General features: G+C 47.6%; 1 protein-coding gene across 3 annotated transcripts in view; it reads left to right on the forward strand.

The window, feature by feature from the left end:
- The window catches only part of LOC140393950 (bile acid receptor-like), a 321,209-nt gene that overhangs the window by 209,382 nt on the left and 90,054 nt on the right, over positions 1-21,773 (forward strand). For all 3 annotated transcript variants that reach the window (XM_072480640.1, XM_072480639.1, XM_072480638.1), the window contains one exon: positions 16,691-16,830. In XM_072480640.1, the coding sequence (XP_072336741.1) occupies positions 16,691-16,830 (140 nt within the window). The remainder of the gene's footprint in view (positions 1-16,690; positions 16,831-21,773) is intronic.

The raw sequence follows: 21,773 nt of genomic DNA on the forward strand, positions 1-21,773 counted from the left end.
ACGTATCTTCTCAATTGTTGCGCAGTACGTTGTGCCTACCATCTTATGCACCTTTAGCCATTTAGACTGGGCATCGATTAATAGAAGGAACATGGATCCTTGAAAAGGGCCGGTGAAATCTGCATGCAAGCGCGCCCAAGGCCGCCCTGGCCATTCCCAGTGATGTAGGGGCGCGGCCGGCGAAAGCTTCTGATGCTCCTGGCAAATGGAGCAGTTTTTGGCCACCTTCTCAATGTCGGTGTCGAGGCCTGGCCACCAGATATAACTCCGGGCCAACATTTTCATTTTGGTCACACCTGGATGCCCATTCTGCAAGTCTCTTAGTATCAGCTGCTGTCCTTTTTCCGGGACAATCACACGCGTCCCCCACAAGACGATGCAGTCTTCCACGCTAAATTCTGACAGCTTGAAGGAAAATGGCCGTAACTCGCCTGGGAGCTGTCTATGCTGCCCACCATACAGGACTATGTGCCGAACCTTTGACAGGACTGGCTCCGCCTTGGTCCACTCACGGATCTGTGATGCCGTGACAGGCAAGGTGTCCATACAATTTAGGGTTGCAACCACCTCACCGGTCGTGGGGGTCGACATGGGGCCGCTCGATAAAGGCAATAGGCTCAGTGCGTCGGCATTCGCTATCTGCGTTCCTGGTTTGTGCTCCAGAGAATACTCGTATGCAGCGAGCAACAAAGCCCAGCGCTGGATCCGTGCAGAAGCAATGGGCGGTATTGGCTTATCCTCTCTGAAAAGTCCCAGCAGAAGCTTCTGATCAGTCACGATGGTGAAGTGGCGGCCATACACGTACTGGTGGAAACGTTTCACCGCAAAGACCACTGCCAGGCCCTCCTTCTCGATCTGCGCATACTTTTTTTCCGCTGCAGTTAATGTGCGGGAGGCAAAAGCTATCGGCCGCTTGGCCCCGTTTTCAATCTTGTGGGACAGGACGGCCCCAGTACCATACGGGGATGCATCACATGTGATGAGCAAAGGCTTTCCAGGATCATCGTGGGTTAGTAACCCCGTCAACGACAATTGTTTTACCTGCCGGAAAGCGGTTTCTTGCGGCTGACCCCAAACCCAGGTGTGATGTTTCTTTAGCAGAAGGTGCAACGTGGCCAGCGTAGTTGCCAGATTGGGGTGGAACTTCCCGTATTAGTTTACGAGGCCGAGAAAAGAACGAAGATGCGAAGTGTCAGTCGGGGCGGGGGCCTGTTGAATTGCGCGCACCTTCTCTGCGACGGGGTGCAAACCTTCGCTTTCCACCCGATAACCCAGATAGATAGACTACTTCCTTCGCCTGAAAGACACACTTTCTGCGACGTAAACGGACTCCAGCCTCTGAAAAGCGTCTAAGGACAGCCTCCAAATTTTCCAAATGTTCCTGCTCCGATGTCCCTGTGATCAAAACGTCATCTAAGTAGACAGCGACACGCGGTAAACCTCTCAAAATGCCTTCCGTAAAAATAGCACAGGCAGAGAATGCTCCAAAGGGCAAACGTGTATATTCATATAGGCCCCAGTGTGTATTAATCGTTACATATGGTCGGGAGGCAGGGTCCAGCTCCAACTGCAGGTAGGCGTGACTCATATCTAATTTTGTGAACGAGAGTCCGCCTGCAAGCTTCGCGTAGAGATCCTCTATGCGAGGCATTGGATATATGTCAAGTCGGGAAGCCGTATTCACTGTAAGTTTATAGTCGCCGCACAGGTGAACTGTGGCATCTGGCTTCATTACAGGTACAATTGGTTCTGCCCAGTCAGCAAAATGGACGGGCCTGATAATACCCAAAGTCTCCAAATGAGTGAGCTCCCCTTCTACCTTCTCGAGCAAGGCGTAAGGCACCGGGCGTGCCCGGAAATAGCGCGGCATGGCTCCTGGTTCGACTTGGATACGGGCTACCGCCCCTTTTATTTTCCCCAAACCAGGCTGGAATACATCTGGGTATCATCCTAGCACCTCAGTCAACCCTCCAGAAACTGTTTGGAGGATGAGCTGCCACTGCAACCGCAAATGGCGCAACCAGTCCCAACCCAACAGGCTGGGCCCATGGCCGCGCACCACGATAAGTGGGAAACGCCCCTCCTGGCGTCCATAAACAACAGGGGTCATCGTAGTTCCTGCAATGTCCAATGGTTCCCCTGTGTAGTTGGCCAACCTGGCCTGTGTGTCGGTTAATGTAAGGGTCTGTATACCCTGCTTGATGCGGTCGAATGTCCTCTGGGCGATCACGGAGACCGCTGCGCCAGTGTCCGACTCCATCTCAAGCGGGTGACCATTGAACAATACCGTCACCTTAATGGGGGCCACACGGGGAGCTGCCACACAATGTAGCTGCAGGCAGTCGTCCTCCGTCTCCAAGTCCTCAGGAGTAGTCGCCGCAGGTTCATCCACATGGAAGGTATGGCCCCTGGGCTGGCCCCAGTTTCGGTCGGATCGACGGCGCCTCTGGTGCCCCCAGGACCGGCGTCCGCGACGGGGTCGGCGCCTACAAGTCTAACACGGACATGACTCCTCATCCATTGGTTCTGGAGAAGGATCCCTTCGGGGAGGAATGTCCGACGGCCACTGGCATCGATCCAGACGTCGACTCGCCCAAGGTACCGCAGGAGTGCGGGGGGACGTTTTCGGATGGAAGGGGTTGCGCCCCAAGGCATGCACCTCCATTCCCTGTAGCTCCTGCACTCCTCGTTCTGCACTCTCTTGGGACAATACTATTTGAATGGCCTGTTGAAAAGTCAATGTTGGCTCAGCTAACAACTTTCTCTAGGTGGCCGCATTGTTAATACCGCAAACCAAACGGTCGCGTAACATTTCTGACAAGGTCTCACCATAGTCACAGTACTCCGCAATCCTGCGTAGCCTGGATAGAAAATAGGCAAGGGATTCTCCTGGGGTCCTCTCAGTGATATTAAACCGGTAACGTTGGACTATCGTGGACGGGGTGGGTTAAAATGTTGCCCCACTAAGTTCACAAGTTCATCAAACGTTTTGGTGTCCGGCGCAGCTGGGTACGTAAGGCTCCTAATCACCCCAAACGTATGCGGGCCGCAGGCGGTGAGCAATATGACCACCTGGCGCTCGTTTTCAGTGATATTGTTTGCCCGGAAATAGTAACGCATCCGTTGTGCGTACTGGTTCCAGTTTTCCAGAGCAGCATCAAAAACATCCGTACAGAGGCATGGTGTAATAGAAAACAACTTCCAACCTGTATCCAACAAATATCCAGGGAGGTGGCTTCAGCAGTGTAGACAGCTATTCACTTTAACCGTCATCGCCAGTTTTGTGAGGGCCACGAAGAATCCAGGACGAGTTTTAAGGATACAAAGAAATAACATTTATTTACAATAACATATATATATAACAGCAGCAACTTCGCTTGCTACTCACTCCTCCCTGGCTGGTTCCAAACTGGCCAGCTTTATTTATACAGGGAGTCTGCTAATGATTTTTTCCTCCCCCCTCATTGGGGAAGCTCATACTCCCACAGGATTGTGGGATTGTCATTAGTCCCCAGCCAATGGTAAGCAGGCAGATTATAACACAAGGGCTGGGGGAGTGGGGGGTGATGGGGGAACAGGTCGAGTGGCTGGGACGACCCCCCATAGGACTGGGATAGTGTCCAGTCACGGACTGCCATTGCCTGGACTGCGGTTTGCACGACAGCCATCTTGTTGCGCACCCCACTGACCACGCACCTTGACCCCTGGTTCTGAAGAGTGACAGCTACCATAGTGGTGCCCCCCCCCCCCACCGCATCTTACCCTCTGTCATAACCCCCCCACCTGGCCGCCACCTGCCGGCGCATCAGGTATGCCCACCCAGGGCAACGCCCACAGTAGCCCCTACAGGGGTGCCTGGCGGGGCCACGGAGATGTGAAGGGTAGTGCCAGTCGACAGTACCTCTGGCAGCAGGGACAGGTGCCAGGGCCAGAGGCCCCCATGCCAAGCATCGATGGGGCCAGGGTGAGGGGGTGAGGGTGGGGCGGGAACTTGCGGGGGCAGAGTCCGCAGTGCCAACCAGGGACACCAGTAGCCTGGTGGACCTGGTTGGGCACGAGGATGCGTACCATGCTAACATGTCGGACTTTTGCCCCATGCAGACAATGGATATTGGAATTCAACCAGCAATGGTGGGTTTCCTGCTAGATGCCGCAGCCCTGGGGGTTGCCCTGCGGCTGTACGAGTTGGAGCTGCTCGAGGAGGAGGAAGTTGCAGCAGTGGAGTGTGCTGCAGAGAGACGGGTGACAGCCACCCAAGATGGAGAGCTAGCTGCCCAACAGGCCGAGGAGGAGGAGGTGCCAATGGAGCGCAAAATGAGGGCTCTTGAGTACCAGTAGCGCCTGTCATTCAAGGACCTGCCAGGATGGGCATGCTGTCGAAGCCTCCAGCTGAGCAGAGAGACAATGTGACATATCTGCCAGATCATGGCACACCTAGCACCGTGGGTGTATGAGGGAGGACACCAGCTCCCGGTTGCCGTTAAGGTGACGATCGCCCTGAACCTTTAGGCGACAGGCTCCTTCCAGGCGCCAAGTGGGGGCCTGTATGGGATTTCACAGACTTCGGTGCACAGGTGCATACGCACCATCAGGGAAGCCCTATATGACCAGGTGGCCCAATACATGCACCTCAATGTGGATCGAGCCAACCAGGATGCCCGGGCAGTGAGGTTCGCCACCATCGCCGGGATGCCCCAGGTCCAGTGTTATGGGCCAGGGTTTAGAGAACGCCAAAGTGTATCATGGAGTTCACCTGACCCACAAATTTTACTAGATTGTGGTATGGGGAGCACACGGCCCACTCTACAGGTGTGGTACAGCAGAAATGGAAAAGTATTTTTTAAAGCAAAACAATGTTTATTCTATGAACTCAAGTTAACTTTTTTAAAACATACAGTGAACATCTTAGCAACCATTAATTCAAATACAACCCCCAAAGAATACAACACTAAGTAATCCTTACTTTCCTTTTAACATCCATAAGACTTTTAAAAAACTTTTAACAGAAGCACACCAGGTTTCAATTCACTACTGAAAACAGTTATAACTCTGAATTCACCAAATGATCAAGAGGTAGTCTTTACATGGCAGAGAGACCAACATTACACATTCTGTGGCTGACTGCAGCTCCAACACTGAAACAAAACCAAGAAAACACAGACACACCCAAGCTTTTCTCAAAGTGGAACTAAAAAGAAGACAGCCCAGCTCCACCCACACTCTGACACCACTGCAGTAATAAACACCCATTTCTTAAAGGTACACCCACTACAGTTATTCTATAAAAAACACCCATTTCTTAAAGGTACTCTCACACGACACCAGGAGGTGATCAAGCATGTCCCTCTACAAGCACCTGCAGATGGCAGGCCACTCTACACAAACCAAAAGGGGTTCCACTCGATGAGTGTGCAGCTGATATATGACCATCAGCTGCGCATCATGCACGTCTGCAACCAATACCCGGGCAGTGTGCTCAACGCCTTCATCCTGGCACATTCGACGATTCCTGACACGTTCAAGTTGCCCATGCGGCTGGGGGGTTGGCTCCTGGCTGATAGGGGTTACCCGCTGTGGTCATGGCTGATGAAACCAATCCGGAGGCTAAACCGATGCAGAGTTCCGCTGCAACGATGCCCATACAGAAACCAGGTCCCTGATCATGCGGTGCTTTGGTCTTCTGAAGCCCCTCTGGAGGGGGCCTCCAGCTTAAAGCTGAGAGAGTCTCCACATCGTGGCTACCTGCTGTGTACTCCATAACATCGGCAGCAAAGGGGCAGCAGAAGGGCGACGTACTGGACGAGTAGGAGGAACACCAAGTCTCGACCGATGAGGAGGATGCGAGGAGGGCAAGGTTGGGCAGGACATGGGGCCCAGGCTGGCAAGGCAGGCCGCACGATATGTGCGCCAGGGCCAACATGCATGTGAAGCCCCGATCGCCTCCAGGTTCACCAACTGGGGGGTGCGGAGGGCGGGGGCGGGGGCGGTTCTGGCCAGTGGCAGGGACACCAGATCCCACCCCTCAGCCCCCCCTCCACGGACAGGAGGTGGGGGGTTGGTGGAAGTCTGAGGTGCTGCAGTGTTCCGGCACCTCCCCTGTGGGGGTCACCGGTTGGGGCCCCATCACCTCCTCCTCCCTCAGGCTGCCCGATGGCCCTTGGGCTACTCCATGGTTCGGGGGTGCCCGATATCTCCTGAGGCTCTCCCACCACTTAGCGCTGCCAGTCCTGGAGGCCCGCTCTGGTCTCGACCAGGATCTGCATGTTCGCGGCCATGGCGCACAGGGAGTGGACATCTCTGTCTAGGACTTTGCCATATCACTCTGTGACTGGGCCTCCTCCCTTCTGTGTCTGCACCACATCGGTCAGAGCCTGGGCAATGTTGCCGATGTTCCCAGCCATGGCCTGTTGTGACTGGGCCATGCTAGGAGTGCCGCTGCGATTTCCAGGTGGCTCCAGCACATGGTTGCCTGTGAGGCGGCAACCCTGTCCTGGTTGTACATGGCACAGAATGTCCCAGGCCTTGGACATGCTGATCCATAGCCAAAACCGTTGCCCCCAATGCCTCCACCATGGACACCACCCTTGTGGTGTTGGCCTGGGTGGCACGCATGGTCGGCACCACCTCCTGCTGCTGCATACAGTTGGACCCCTCCAACTGCACCTGCAGGTACTGGATGCTCACCGACAACCCATCACGTAGTCCCTGGCTCTGCGATTGCTTCTCCACTATAGATGGAACTGTCCGTTCCAGAAGCCTGAAACCTATCTGAATGGCAGCTAGTCCCTGGGGTCAGTCTGTCCTCTGCCACATGCGCTCAGATACAGCGGATGGCGGCGGCTGGCAGTCTCCTTCCCGGGCCCGGGTACAGGGTCATCTGCTTCTCCTCCACCGCGACCATGAAGGTCTCCAGCTCAGCGTCGGTGAATCTTGGGGCCGTGCGTTTTGCTGCCATCTTGTCTGCCTCCTGAGTGTCAAACGCAAAACCTACAAATCTCACCGTTTCTCATTGGAATCGATTGTGTTCCACGCGGTGTCGTTGCAAGCCCCTTAACAGTAGCGGAATCGGTCCAGGTGCAGCGACCGTTTTGCTGTCGTGGAACTCCACAAATTCTGCACCGGCATCAACACTCGTCTCAGAAACGGAGGATCCCGCCCTTTGAGTGTTTCATGATGCTTTACGGCATGGATAGATAAGTGAGTGCCAGCAAGTGAACATTAAAACACAATTTCCATGTGAGACACTCCTGGTTACCCTCTATCCAGTGGTCTGCATGGTGACTGTAAAAAATAGTAGGGACTGGACAAGGAATGTTATAAGGACTAGCCTTAAAGTTTTGTACCTGAATGCGTGGACCATTTGAAATAAAATGGATGAATTAGCTGCACAGATAGATGTAAAGGGCTATGATGTAGTTAGAATTACAGAGACATGGCTCCAAAGTGACCAACGATGCGAACTAAACATTGAGGGCTATTCAGTTTTCAGGAAGGACAGACAGAAAGGAAAAGCTGGTGGAGTTGCATTGTTGATTAAAGAAGATATTGAGCCAACATTGAGGAAAGATATTAGTACAGATGAAGTGTAATCTGTCTGGGTCGAGTTAAGAAACTTCAAGGAGCAAAAAACATTCATAGGGGTGGTATACAGACCACCAAACTACAGTGGTAATGTTGGGAATAGCATTGGACAGGAAATCAGAGGAACATCTGTGATTATGGGTGACTTTAAACTGCATAAAGATTGATTAAAAACTAATGTAGGCCCCTTATAGTCAGAAACAGGGGAATTCATAACAAGGACCAAAGAAATGGCTGAGGAAATAAATTCGTACTTTGCTTCTGCCTTCACAAAGGAAGGCATGAATAATGTACCGTAAGTTCTAAGAAACACAAGTTTTAGTGAGGAGCTGAAGGAAATTAGTATTAGTAAAGAAATAGTTTGGGGAAAATAATGGGATTGAAGGCGGACAAATCTCCAGGGCCTGATAATCTTCATCCCAGAGTACTTAAGAAAGTGGCCCTGGAAATAGTAGATCCATTGGTGGTCATTTCCCAAATTCTTTGGGCTCTGGAATGGTTCCTACAGATTGGAATGTAACCCCGCTATTTAAAAAGGAGAAGAAGAGAAAACAGGGAACTATAGACCAGTGAGCCTAATGGCAGTAGTAGGGAAGTTGCTCGAGTCCATTATCAAGGATTTCATAGCATAGCATTTGGAAAGCAGTGATGTAATCAGACAAAGTCAGCATGGATTTATGACTAATCTAAATGAAAATGAAAATGAGAAAAATCTAATAGAATTCTTTGAAGATGTAACTCGTAGATTTGATCAGGGAGAACTGGTGGATAGGGTTTCAGAAGGCTTTTGACAATGTCTCACATGGCAGATTGACATGTAAAGTTAAAGTGCATTGGATTCTGGGTGGTGCCTTGAGATGGATAGAAAGCTGGTTAGCAGTGTTGTGTTATGTACTCTGGGATAACACAGGCTGCAACTCGATGCAGCTTTGAATAAAAGATAGTCCAGACTTTGAAGGAAGTTCAATGTAATTTATTGAACCATTAGCACAGTTCTCTATGAGGTTGACTCTCCTGCTAATCTTGCTATAGTAACTCAGTCTAACTAACCTGTCTGCTCTAAGCCACGTGGTGGGTGTGATGCTTCTGATCTGCCCCTGTCTTACTCTCTAAGTGTCGCCTGTGGAAAGAGACAGAGCATGTTTGCTATGTCCTTATATATGGGTTGTGTAATGCCCCCTTGTGGTCGTGTCACCTCTGGGTGTCTTGACTGCCCATGGGTCGTGTCCTATTCTATGTGTTCATTAGCTGTATGTCTGCATGTCATGACGTCTCCGGTGCTCCCTCTAGTGTTTACTTAGTTGTAGTGTATTTGCATTAACCCCTTGTGTATTTACAGTGATGCATATCACCACAAGCAGATAGGAAGCACAAAGTTGGAATGAATGGGTCTTTTTCTGATTGGCAGGCAGTGTCTAGTGGCGTACTGCAGGGATCTGTGTTAGGACCCCAACTGTTCACATTATATATCAATGATTTGGACGAGGAAACTAAACATATTATCTCCAAATTTGCAGATGATACTGTCATGTGAGAGTACCTTTAAGAAATGGGTGTTTATTACTGCAGTGATGTCAGAGAGTGGAGCTGGGCTATCTGTCAGCTTTTTACTTTCATTTTTGGCTGTTTGCTGCAGGGTGTGTTTTAGTTTCGTTTTCAGAGCTGGATAGCTGCAGTCGCAGATAGAACGTGTAATAGAGTCTCTCTCTGTAATCTAAAGATTGTAAATCGATCCTGGTGATTTAAAACTATTAACAGTAGTAACTTTAACCTGATATGCTTCTGGTAAAAGGTGTTTTAAGTCTTATGGATGTTAAAAGGAAAACTTAAAGGATTACTTAGTGTTGTATTCTTTGGGGGTTGTATTTGAATTGATGGTTGCTAAGATGTTCACTGTATGTTTTAAAAAGGTTAACTTGAGTTCATAGGATAAATTGTTTTGCTTTAAAAAATACTTTTCCATTTCTGCTCTACCGCACCTGTAGAGTGAGGTGTGTGCTCCCCATACCACAATCTATCAAAAGTCTTGGGTCAAGTGTATCCATGATACACTTTAGGGTTCTCTAGACCCTGGCCCATAACAAATTGGGGGCTCGTCCAGGTTAAAAGTCTATCTATTGGTTGGCTTTGTGAACGTAAAGACGGTGAGCATATTGTGGTTGCTTTTCAGGTGTGGTATTCTAATTTAAGTGGGGAGTGTGTTGTGGACAATGGCTCTTTCAGAGGCTCTGAAGTTTTTGGGGGTGGAGACGGTCACACGCAGTACCTCTAGGACAGAGACTAAAAGCAGACTGTTAGATTTGGCAAAAACATTGCAGTTAACATTACCTGACAAAATGCGAAAAGATGAGGTCATTATGGCGGTGGCTAAGCATTTAAAGTTGCCTGAGATACAGTTTGACTCATTGGAAATGGGAAAAATTCAGTTACAAATTAAACAAATGGAACATGAAAAGGAATTAAAGCAGCTTGAATACGAAAGAGAGAGAGAGGAAAAAGAAAGAAAAAGAGAGAGCGAGGAAAAAGAGAGAGAAGAAAGGAAAACAGAAAGAATAGCCCAAGCAGAACGAAAAGAAAGAGAAAGAGAGATACAGATCAGGGAAAATGATAAAGAGTGAGAGTTTGAACTTCAGAAAATGGCCATGAAACATGACAGTCAGTTAAAATTGGCAGACGTAAAGGGAAACGTACAGTTGGTGGATAGTGATGAGGATAGAGAAAAAGAGCTTCATAGTCGAAGACTTGGTGGGAATCTATTTAAATATGTCCAAACATTGCCAAGGTTTGACGAGAAGGAGGTAGAAGCCTTCTTATTTCATTTGAGAAGGTAGCTAAACAAATGAAATATCCACAGGACGTGTGGGTATTACTGATTCAAACAAAGCTGGTAGGTAGGGCTTGTGAAGTGTTTGCATAACTACCGGAGGAGGTATCTGGGACGTATGAGGAGGTGAAAAAAATCCATCTTAGATGCATATGAACTAGTGCCTGAAGCCTACAGACAAAGGTTTAGAAATTTAACGAAAGAATTTGGTCAAACATACATGGAGTTTGAAAGGCTCAAACAGAGTAATTTTGATAGGTGGATAAGGGCTTTGAAAATAGACCAAACGTATGAAGCTCTCAGAGAAATTATACTTTTGGAGGAGTTTAAAAATTCAATTCCTGATGTAGTGAGAACTCATGTGGAAGAACAGAGGGTTAAAACTGTGAGATTAGAAATGGCAGATGATTATGAATTAGTTCATAAATCAAAGCTTGGTTTCCGACATCAGTTTCAGCCTGTGAGGGATAGAAACTGGGGACATGAGAACTACTCAAGTGGTAAAGGTAAAGGTGATCTGATGGGAGATAATAAGGAGAGTGTACCTCAGATTTAAAAAGAAATCCAGGAGGGTGGAAAAGAAATGAAAAGTTTCAAATGTTTTCACTGTAATAAACTAGGCCATGTAAAGTCACAGTGTTGGTGATTGAAGAAAAGCACTGGGAAGGCTGATGTGGTAAAACAGGATAACACAGTGGGGTTTATTAAAGTGGTAAAGGAAAGCCCAAGTAAAGGAGGTGCAAAAGATTGTGCAGCCTGATCAAGAGGTGATTGGTAAGAAGGTGCCAGATCTCTTTAAATAATTTACTTGTGTGGGTAAAGTTTACTCATGTGTATCAGCAGGAGCAGGTAAAGATGTTACAATTTTAAGAGATACGTGAGCTAGTCAATCTTTAACAGTAAGAGATGAGGATTTATGTAGTTTGGGAAGAATGCTACCAGAAAAAGTGGTAATATGTGGAATTCAGGGTGAGAGGAATAGTGTTCCATTATATAAGGTAAGGTTGGAAAGTCCCGTGAAGAGTGGTGATGTGGTAGGAGGAGTAATAGAGAAACTATCTTGTCCAGGAATACAGTTTATCTTGGGGAATGATATCGCTGGATCGCAGGTGGGAGTGATGCCTACTGTGGTTGATAAGCCAGTGGAAAATCAGACAACTGAAGTGTTGAAGGACGAATATCCTGGGATTTTTCCGGATTGTGTAGGAACAAGGTCGCCAAGTCACAGGTTAAGACAAGAGGAGAAATCAAAGAGTGAAGATGAAGTTGAAGTGCAATTATCAGAAACGATTTTTGATCAGGTGTTTGAAAAAAACCAAGAACAGGTGGAGGATGAGGCGGATATTTTTAGTTCAGGAAAATTGGCGGAGTTACAACAAAAAGATATAGAAATAAACGGATATATCAGAAAGTATACACAGAAGAGGGATTTCAGTGTATACCAGAGTGTTATTACCGTAAAAGTGATGTCTTGATGAGAAAATGGAGACCTTTACATATGCAGGCGGATGAAAAGTGGGCAGAAGTTCATCAAGTAGTATTGCCGGTAGGGTTTAGAAAGGAGATGTTGTGAGTTGCACATGAGGTGCCAGTGGGAGGTCATTTGGGAATAAGAAAAACTCAAGCTAAAATCCAGAAACATTTTTATTGGCCTGGACTACATAAAGATGTAGTTAAATTTTGTCAATCATGTCACACATGTCAAGTGATAGGGAAACCTCAAGCAGTGATAAAACCAGCACCCTTAATACCCATTCCAGCATTTGAGGAACCTTTTACAAGGGTCCTAATTGATTGCGTAGGACCGCTTCCTGAAACGAAAAGTGGGAATCAATATCTTTTGACTATAATGGATGTGTCTACTAGGTTCCCAGAGGCCGTTCCAGTACGTAATATTACAGCTAAAAAGATTGTGGAGGAGTTACTTAAATTCTTTACTAGATATGGACTACCACAGAAATGCAATTGGATCAAAGATCGAATTTTACCTCAAGGTTATTCAAAGAAGTTATGGATAGCTTAGGAATAAAACAATTTAAATTAACTGCGTACCATCCAGAATCGCAGGGAGCTTTAGAAAGGTGGCATCAGACATTAAAGACAATGTTGAGGGTGTATTGTCAAGATTATCCAGAGGATTGGGATAAAGGAATTCCATTCGTACTGTTTGCAATTAGGGATGCATCTAATGAATCAAACAAATTCAGTCATGAAGTAAGATGACCACTTAAATTGATTAAGGAAAAATTGGTGAGTGAGAAATCGGAAATTACATAATTGGATTACGTGTCACATTTTAGGAAATGATCAAATAGAGCAGGTGAATTGGCGAGACAACATTTTAAAGTTGCACAGAATGTGATGAAACGGGTAGCGGACAAGAAATCCAAAGTTCGTAGTTTTGCCAGTGGAGATAAAGTTTTAGTGTTGTTGCCAGTGGCAGATGAACCTTTAAAAGCAAGGTTTTGTGGACCTTATCAGATTGGAAGGAAATTAATTGAGGTGAATTATGTGGTAAAAACACCAGATAGAAGGAAAACTCACTGAGTGTGTCATGTGAATATGCTTAAAAGGTCCTTTGAAAGGGGTGGAAAGAAAAAGGAGTATGTTTTAATGATTCTAACTCAAAGTGACGAACCAAATCCAGATGACTGTAAATTGGAAAACGAGGATGTTCTTAATAATTGGGATACATTGTTGAGTTACCCTCCAGAGGAAAAACAAACTGACCTGAAAGAGTTATTGATATCACATGGGCAAGTTTGTAGAGATAAATTGGGAAGTACTAAAATGGCTACACATGATGTAGATGTGGGAAATGCTGTTCCAATCAAACAACATCCATACAGACTTAACCCTTTAAAATTGGCACAGGTTAACAAAGAGATTAAGAGAATGCTTAAAAATGGCATAATTGAAGTGGGTTGCAGCCAATGGAGCTCACCCATAGTGATGATACCAAAACCGGATGGTACCCAACGGTTGTCTGTGGACTATAGAAAGGTTAATGCACTTACAAGAACGGACTCTTATCCTGTCCCACGTTTGGAGGATTGCATTAAGAAAGTGGGACAATCAGCTTTTATTTCTAAATTGGATTTATTTAAGGTTACTGGCGAAGGAGATTTCAGCTTTTGTGACTCCAGATGGTATAAACCAATTCAAAGTTGTGCCATTTGGCATGAAAAACGCCCCAGCCACATTTCAATGGTTAACTAACAAAGTCGTCTCAGGATTATCCAATTGTGCGGTACACATCGACGATCTGGTAATTTTCAGCCAGACATGGAAAGAACATTTAAAACATCTGATGGAGCTTTCCGATCGACTTCAGGAGGCGGGTTTGGTGATAAACCTAGCCAAAAGTGAATTTGGAAAAGCCCAAGTCACTTCCCTTGACCATACAATCGGACAGGGTCGAATGGTCACACGGGATGTGAAACCAATAGTTATTGAGGAGTTTCTGATACCCTCAAGATGAAGGGAAATAATGAGAGTTCTTGGCATGAATGGATTTGATCGAACATTTGTGCAAAGGTTTTGTCGCGTGATTGCTCCACTGATGGACTTGCTGAAGAAGCGTAACAAATTCCAGTGGACAGCGGAGTGGCAACAGGCAGTTGACTGCCTGAAAGCTGTGATAACCAAAGCTCCTGTGTTGGAGAATTACAAGGGACTTTGTGATCAGATTGAACTAAAGTATCTCACTTTAAAGAGAAATGCCGAAATGGACGGATCGTGCAGAGACCTTCTTGTTCAACGAGACTGTCAATCGAGAAGGATTTCAATTGGAGGAAGAAAAACAAAAAAAATGGACTATATTATTATACCTGTTTGCGTGTGTTGTTTTTTTTGAAACAAAACGTCTATTTACTGCGTGCGTTTCTTAAAGGATAGTGAAAAGGTGAAAAATAAAACCATCTTGAAGTTGATGGTTTATTTTTTTTCTTGGGGGGAGGTGTCATGTGAGAGTACCTTTGAGAAATGTGTGTTTATAAATGGGTGTGTATATAAGTATCTGTAGTCAGAGTACCTTTAAGAATTGGGTGTTTATTACTGCAGTGATGTCAGAGAGTAGGTGGAGCTGGGCTGTCTGTCATCTTTTTACTTTCGTTTTAGGCTGTTTGCTGCAGGGTGTGTTTTAGTTTTTAGTTTTCGGAGCTGGATAGCTGCAGTCACAGCCAGAAGGTGTATTAGAGTCTCTCTCTGTGATCTAAAGACTGTAAATCGATCCTGGTGATTTCAAACGAATAACAGTAGTGACTTTAACCTGATGTGCTTCTGTTAAAAGGTGTTTTAAGTCTTATGGATATTAAAAGGAAAGCGTAAAGGATTAGTTAGTGTTGTATTCTTTGGGAGTTGTATTTGAATTGATGGTTGCTAAGATGTTCACTGTATGTTTTAAAAAGGTTAACTTGAGTTCATAGGATAAATTGTTTTGCTTTAAAAAATACTTTTCCATTTCTGCTCTACTACACCTGTAGAGTGGGGCGTGTGCTCCCCATACCACAATCTATTAAAAGTTGTGGGTCAGGTGAACTCCATGATACACTTTGGGGTTCTCTAAACCCTGGCCCATAACAAACTGGGGGCTCGTCCAGGTTAAAAGTCTATCTATTGGTTGGCTTTGTGAACGTAAAGACAGTGAGGGGTGAGCACATTGTGGTTGCTTATCAGGTGTGGTATTCTAGTTTAAGTGGGGAGTGTGTTGTGGACAATGGCTCTTTCAGAGGCTCTGAAGTTTTTGGGGGTTGTATTTGAATTTATGGTTGCTAAGATGTTCACTGTATGTTTTAAAAAGGTTAACTTGAGTTCATAGAATAAACATTGTTTGGCTTTAAAAAATACTTTTCCATTTCTGCCATACCACACCTGTAGAGTGGGCCTTGTGCTCCCCCTACCACAATCTATTGAAAGTTGTGGGTCAGGTGAACTCCATAATACACTTTGGGGTTCTCTAAACCCTGGCCCATAACAATACAAAGTTGGGCGGGAGGGGAGCTGTGAGGAGGATGCAGAGATGCTTCAGTGGGATTTGGACAAGCTGAGTGAGTGGGCACATGCGTGGCAGATGCAGTTTAATGTGGAATAAATGTGAGATTATCCGCCTTGGTAGCAAAAATAGGAAGGCAGATTATTATTTGATTGGGTATAAATTGAGAGAGGTGGCTACTCAGCGAGACCTTGGTGTCCTTGTGCATCAAGTCGCTGAAAGTGAGCGTGCAGGTACAGCAGGCAGTAAAGCAGGTCAATGGAATGTTGGCCTTCATCGAGAGTGGATTTGAGTATAGAAATAGAGATGTTTTACTGAAATTGTATAGGGCATTGGGTGAGGCCACATCTGGAGTATTGTACATAGTTTTGGTCTCCCTATCTGGAGAAGGATGTTTTTGCTATGGAGGCGAAGGTTTACCAGGCTGATCCCTTGGATAGCGGGACTGTCATATGAGGAGAGACTAAGTCGGTTACGATTACATTCATTTGAGTTTAGAAGAGTGAGAGGGGATCTCATAGAAAATAATAAAATTCTAGTAGGATTGGACACAGTAGATTCAGAAAGAATGTTCCTGATGGTGGGGGAGTCCAGAAGTAGGGGCCATAGTTTGAGCATAAGGGGTGAACCTTTAGGACTGAGGTGAGGATAAATTTCTTCACCCAGAGAGTGGTGAATCTGTGGAATTCGCAACCTCAGAAAATAGCTGAGGCCAAATCTTTATGTAATTTCAGAAAGGAATTAGATATGGATCTTGGGGCTAAACGGATCAAGCGACATGGGGGAAGGTGGGATCAGGGAATTGAACTTGTTGATCAGCCATGTTCATAATGAATGGCGGAGCAGGCTCAAAGGGCTGATTGGCCTCCTCCTGCATCTTTTTTCTACGTGACCATGGATGAGCAAGACATAACTTCAGACAGACCACAGGATATTTGCATCCCTTCAGCAAACTCAGTACATGTTGATGAGTAAGGGAGAAAAGAAGGCAGGTTACAGAGTGCCTCATGTTTACTCACTGCCAGTGCTTGGAGATGGGACCTGTTGCTTCTTATTGGACCATATAAGAATTCTGAAGCAACACATAGTTCAGAATTACCTTGTTCTTACCAGTCTCTAGCAGGTGAAAGATATACCAGGAACCCGCTAATGTGGCACATGCATCATGCTGACTTGAGCGAATGAAGGCTGGCTGTCCATAAGAGAATGAAAACAGAAAGTGATTAGTCTTCATTACAAAATCTTTTATTTTTATATTAGTGCATGTTATAATACCTAATATATTCTTCCAGGTTTGCTGACAGAAATCCAGTGTAAATCTAAACGTTTGCGGAAAAACACCAAGCAAGTCATGGACCTTTTCTGTAGCATAAAAGTGGAGGAAGATGGGGTTGACAGCAAACAGGTTTCATCTACAACCAAGGCTGGGAAGGTAATGATTTGGGTTTAGTATGAGAAAAACTCACTGTGTATATCTTGCTTGTCATGATATTCCCTATTTTGAAAGGACATTGCTTCTTGGTAAGATATTTTTTCTGTTGAGCAAGAGGAACTAGAGGAGTTACACATTATTTTGTCCATCCATGAGTACATTCATCACATTTGCACACATTTCTCATGGGTCCGATACTGTTGTGTAAAACTCAAAAGTGTACGCTGAGACTCTTTGAAAGACATAATTCAAACATTGTACAGATCCATTACCCTTTTGCATATATTCTTAAATGAATCGTAAGTTTGGCCTCCATCTTTACAATGGATTTTTAAATTATAACTTAATGAAGTGCTTAGCACCATTTTTCTACTGTAACATGCTTTATAAATGTAGATTGTTGCTGCTTATGTGTTGCTATTGTTGTTTCCAGGATGAGGTTTCTCCAACAACCAGGAGCAGCCTGACTGCCCTGTGATCTGTTTGAAGTCTTGTTTTGTTCATGCGCTGTATCACTGGTGATGTACCATTAATCCACTGCTAGACGATGAGAGCGAGAGAACATAGGCTTTATTACACAAGAACTTGCCTGCCTGAGATCGCTGTAACAACTGAGCGCCACCCCCAGGCGGCAGGTCTATATATCATCCGGGGGGGGCGGAGCCAGAGGTGGAGCCCACCAGGGTTCCAGTACACTACATGGAAAAGGGATCATATTACAGTACGCTACAGACAACTTATTCTGGTGAATACATTCACCACATTCACCCCCTGTTACAAAAATGAAGTCCAGCAGGGGTGAAGTGGGGTCATCAAATGTTCAGTCTGTCTGGAGCCGGGCTGTTCTATTCAACCTCCTCAGCCCTGGCGGTGTGGCGGGTACTGCCAATGTAGTCGTTGACTCTGGGAGCGTGTTGAGTGGAGCTTCGGTCCGGCGTGTCGGCGACGGTTGAGGAGTGGGGTAGGCAGGGGGGAGGTGGATGGCGGCAGGGGGTGGTGGATAGCGGTAAGGGGGAGGTGGATGGGGGCAGCGTAGGCTCGGGACAGTACAGGAGCCTCGGGAGGCGTAAAGAGTTGGGGGGGTGGCGGTAGGCAGGGGGGTGGGCGCGTTGGCATGGGATCCAGCAGGGGCCAGGTCCCGGAGGGAGACGTATCTTGCCGTCCGTCTTGGTGCACGACGTAGGCGTATTGGGGGTTGGCGTGCAGCAGCTGGACCCTCTCGACCAGTCTTATGGCTCCTTGTATGCTTCCGGAGAAGGACAGGTCCCGGAGTTGTCAGCCAGGATGGAAGCGAGACCCGGGAGATGGACTTCCTAGGGAAGACAAACAAACGGTTGTGAGGAGTCTCGTTCGTGGCTATGCAGAGGAGCGATCTAATGGAGTGGAGCGTGTCAGGGAGGACCTCCTGCCAGCGGGGAATCGGGAGACTTCTAGACCAGAGGGCAAGAAGGACGGCCTTCCATACCGTCGCGTTCTCCCTCTCCATCTGCCTGTTTCCCTGCGGGTTGTAACTCGTAGCACTGCTCGAGGCGATGCCCTTACTGAGCAGGTACTGACGCAGCTCATCGTTCATGAATGAGGTGCCCCGGTCACTGTGGATGTATGCAGGGAAACCGAGCAGGGTGAAGATGCTGTGCAGTGCCTTTATAACAGTGGCCAAGGTCATGTCGGGACATGGGATAGCGAAGGGGAAGCGGAAGTGTTCGTCAACGATGATTAGGAAGTATATATTACGGTTGGTGGAAGGGAGTGGCCCTTTGAAGTCGATGCTGAGGCGCTCAAAGGGCCGGGAGGCCTTTACCAGGTGGGTCTTGTCTGGCCGGTAGAAGTGCGGCTTACACTCCGCGCAGACTTGACAATCCCTGGTCATGGCCGTGAAGTAGGGCAAGTTGCGGGCTTTAATAAAGTGGATAAGCCGAGTGACCCCCGGGTGACAGAGGTCATTGTGGATAGCCCGAATTTGGTCGTCTTGCGCGCTGACGCATGTGCCACGGGACAGGGCATCTGGGGGCTCGTTGAGCTCCCCAGGACGATACTTAATATCGTAAGTATAGGTGGAGAGCTTGATTCTCCACCTCAAGATTTTGTCGTTTTTTATTTTGCCCCCTTGTGCTTGTCAAAAATATAGGCAACCAACCGTTGGTCGGTGACGAGGGTGAACCTCCTACCGGCTAGGTGGTGCCTCCAATGCGGCACAGCTTCCACAATGGCTTGCGCTTCCTTCTCAATAGAGGAGTGGCGAATCTCGGAGGGGTGGAGGGTTCTAGAAAAGAAGGCTACCGGCCTGCCCGCCTGGTTGAGGGTGGCGGCCAGGGCGACGTCTGACGCATCGCTCTCTACCTGGAAAGGGATGGACTCATCCACTGCGTGCATCGCGGCTTTGGCAATATCTGCCTTGATGCGGCTGAAGGCCGCGCGGGCCTCAGCCGTCAGGGGGAATATAGTGGCTTTGATAAGTGGGCAGGCTTTGTTCGCATAGTTGGGGACCCACTGGGCTGTTATTGAAGATATGGAAAGATGTGTCATTTGAAACATGGAAGTCTGGCAATATCTGGTCTGAGGGAAACATGAGAGAATACAGGGAAAGATCCCACAAAGGGTTAACAGCAGCTGCAAAGAGCAGGATTGTAAAATGCAGATAACCTTGGTCAAGCAGGCTTAGCAAACAAGACAACCAGGATTTTGAATGAAACCAAAAACAATGGCTCACACCTTCATTGAAAGTAACTATCTTAGTAAGGATCCGGAAAAGAAAGGATGAGGTTCTAGGTGTGAAATTTTGCTAATACCAGGTAAATTAAAGAAAACTGGAGACTATCAGTATACGAGAAACATAATTCAAAGCCAAAATCAAAATCAAAATTATGAGCTGAGGACACAATTGGAAAATAAAACTACAGAAATGACAGGAATTAAAAGTAACACCTCTTGAAGTCAAAGCATTTTGAACATCACAAAGGAAACAATGTAATCAGATCTATGTTGTATTAGAATGTTTAGATCAAAGATACTTTTTACAATCAAAGAAAATCAAGAGTTACTTTACAATAAAGTCATAAAAACTAGATAACTGTTAGAAAAATATATAAACGATTTCCGGTTGCGGCTATGTGGAGCTAAGTCGCAGATTCGGCAGCTCCTGCAAAAAACGGACTTTGGGGCTCTTTTCAGGGCCCCCAATGGCATTTTTTCGACGTTTCCCGTTGTGGGAAGGAGAGTACAATAGTTCCCCGACAGTATATGGCTTTTACCAGGAGCGGGGCGACTAAGAAAGTGGTGGTGGACCCGAAGAAGGTGCGAGGGAAGAAGAACAAAATGGCGGTGGGCGGGGACCAGGCAGTGTGGATGCAGTGGACGCAGGAGAAACAGGAGGTTATTCACCGCTGCTTTCGAGAGATTAAAGCGGCCCTGCTTGAGCCGATGAAGGCTTCTATTGATAAGCTGCTGGAGACATAGACGGCCCAGGGGGTGGCCCGACAAAAGATCTCCGACAACGAGGGCGAGATCTTAGGCCTGGCGGTAAAGGTGGAGGTGCACAAGGTGCTCCACAAGAAATGGCAGGAGCGATTCGAGGAGATGGATAATCGGTCGAGGCGGAAGAACTTGCGGATTCCGGGCCTCCCGGAGGGGCTGGAGGGGCCGCACGTGGGGCCTATGTGGTCACCATGTTGAACTCGCTGATGGGAGCGGGGTCCTTCCAGGGGCCCCTGGAGCTGGAAGGGGCCCATAGTGTGCTGGCGAGGAGGCCCAAGGCTAACGAGCCTCCGCGGGCGGTGCTGGTGTGGTTTCATCGGTTCGCTGATCGGGAGTGTGTGCTCAGGTGGGCCAAGAAGGAGAGGAGCAGCAGGTGGGAGAACGCAGAGGTTCGAATATACCAGGACTGGAGTGCGGAAGTGACGAAGAGGAGGGCCGGGTACAATCGAGCGAAGGCGGTGCTGCACAGGAAGGGGGTGAAGTTTGGCATGTTGCAGCCTGCGTGACTGTGGGTCACCTACAAGGACCTGCACCATTATTTTGAGTCTCCGGACGAGGTGTGGGCCTTTGTTCAGGCCGAGAAGTTGGACACAGTTTGAGGGTTGGGATGGGTGTTTGGGGATTGCGGTTGATATGTTACCTTTTGAGGGAGGGTCCTTTGCTCTTGTTTTTTTCTTTCTGGTTTGGGAATCGAGTTGCTGCTGCTATGGTCAAGGGGGAGCTGGAGCGAGTGGGGGGGGTCGAGACGGGGATCTGCCGCCGTGGGGAACAGGCCGGGCGTGGGGTGCGGGCGCGTGGCTGGCCGAGGAGGGGTTATGGCTAGTCGGTGGGGGAGGGGGGCGGGTAGCCCCCTGATCCGGCTGATAACCTGGAATGTAAGGGGACTGAATGGGCCGGTCAAGCGGGCCCACGTGTTCGCGCACCGGAAGGGGCTGAAGGCGGATGTCGTCATGCTCCAGGAGACACACCTGAAGGTGGCAGACCAGATAAGATTGAGGAAAGGGTGGGTAGGTCAGGTGTTCCATTCGGGGCTGGATGCCAAAAATCGAGGGGTGGCGATCTTGGTGGGAAAGAAGGTATCGTTCGAGGCATCGAGCATTGTGGCAGACAATGGCGGTAGGTACGTAATGGTTAGTGGTAAGTTGCAGGGAGAGAGGGTGGTACTGGTCAATGTGTATGCCCCGAACTGGGACGATGATGGTTTTATGCGGAGCATGTTAGGTCAGATCCCAGACTTGGAAGTGGGGGGCCTGATAATGGGGGGAGACTTTAACACGGTGTTGGATCCGGCACTGGATCGCTCCAGGTCTAGGACGGGTAGGAAGCCGGCGGCGGATAAGGTGCTGAGGGGGTTTATGGACCAGGTGGGAGGGGTGGACCCTTGGAGATTTGCAAGGCCGGGGGCTGGGGAATTTTCATTCTTCTCACATGTCCATAAGGCTTATTCCCGGATTGACTTTTTTATTTTG

Source organism: Scyliorhinus torazame, chromosome 17 (assembly GCF_047496885.1).
Source record: "Scyliorhinus torazame isolate Kashiwa2021f chromosome 17, sScyTor2.1, whole genome shotgun sequence".
Classification (NCBI taxonomy): domain Eukaryota; kingdom Metazoa; phylum Chordata; class Chondrichthyes; order Carcharhiniformes; family Scyliorhinidae; genus Scyliorhinus; species Scyliorhinus torazame.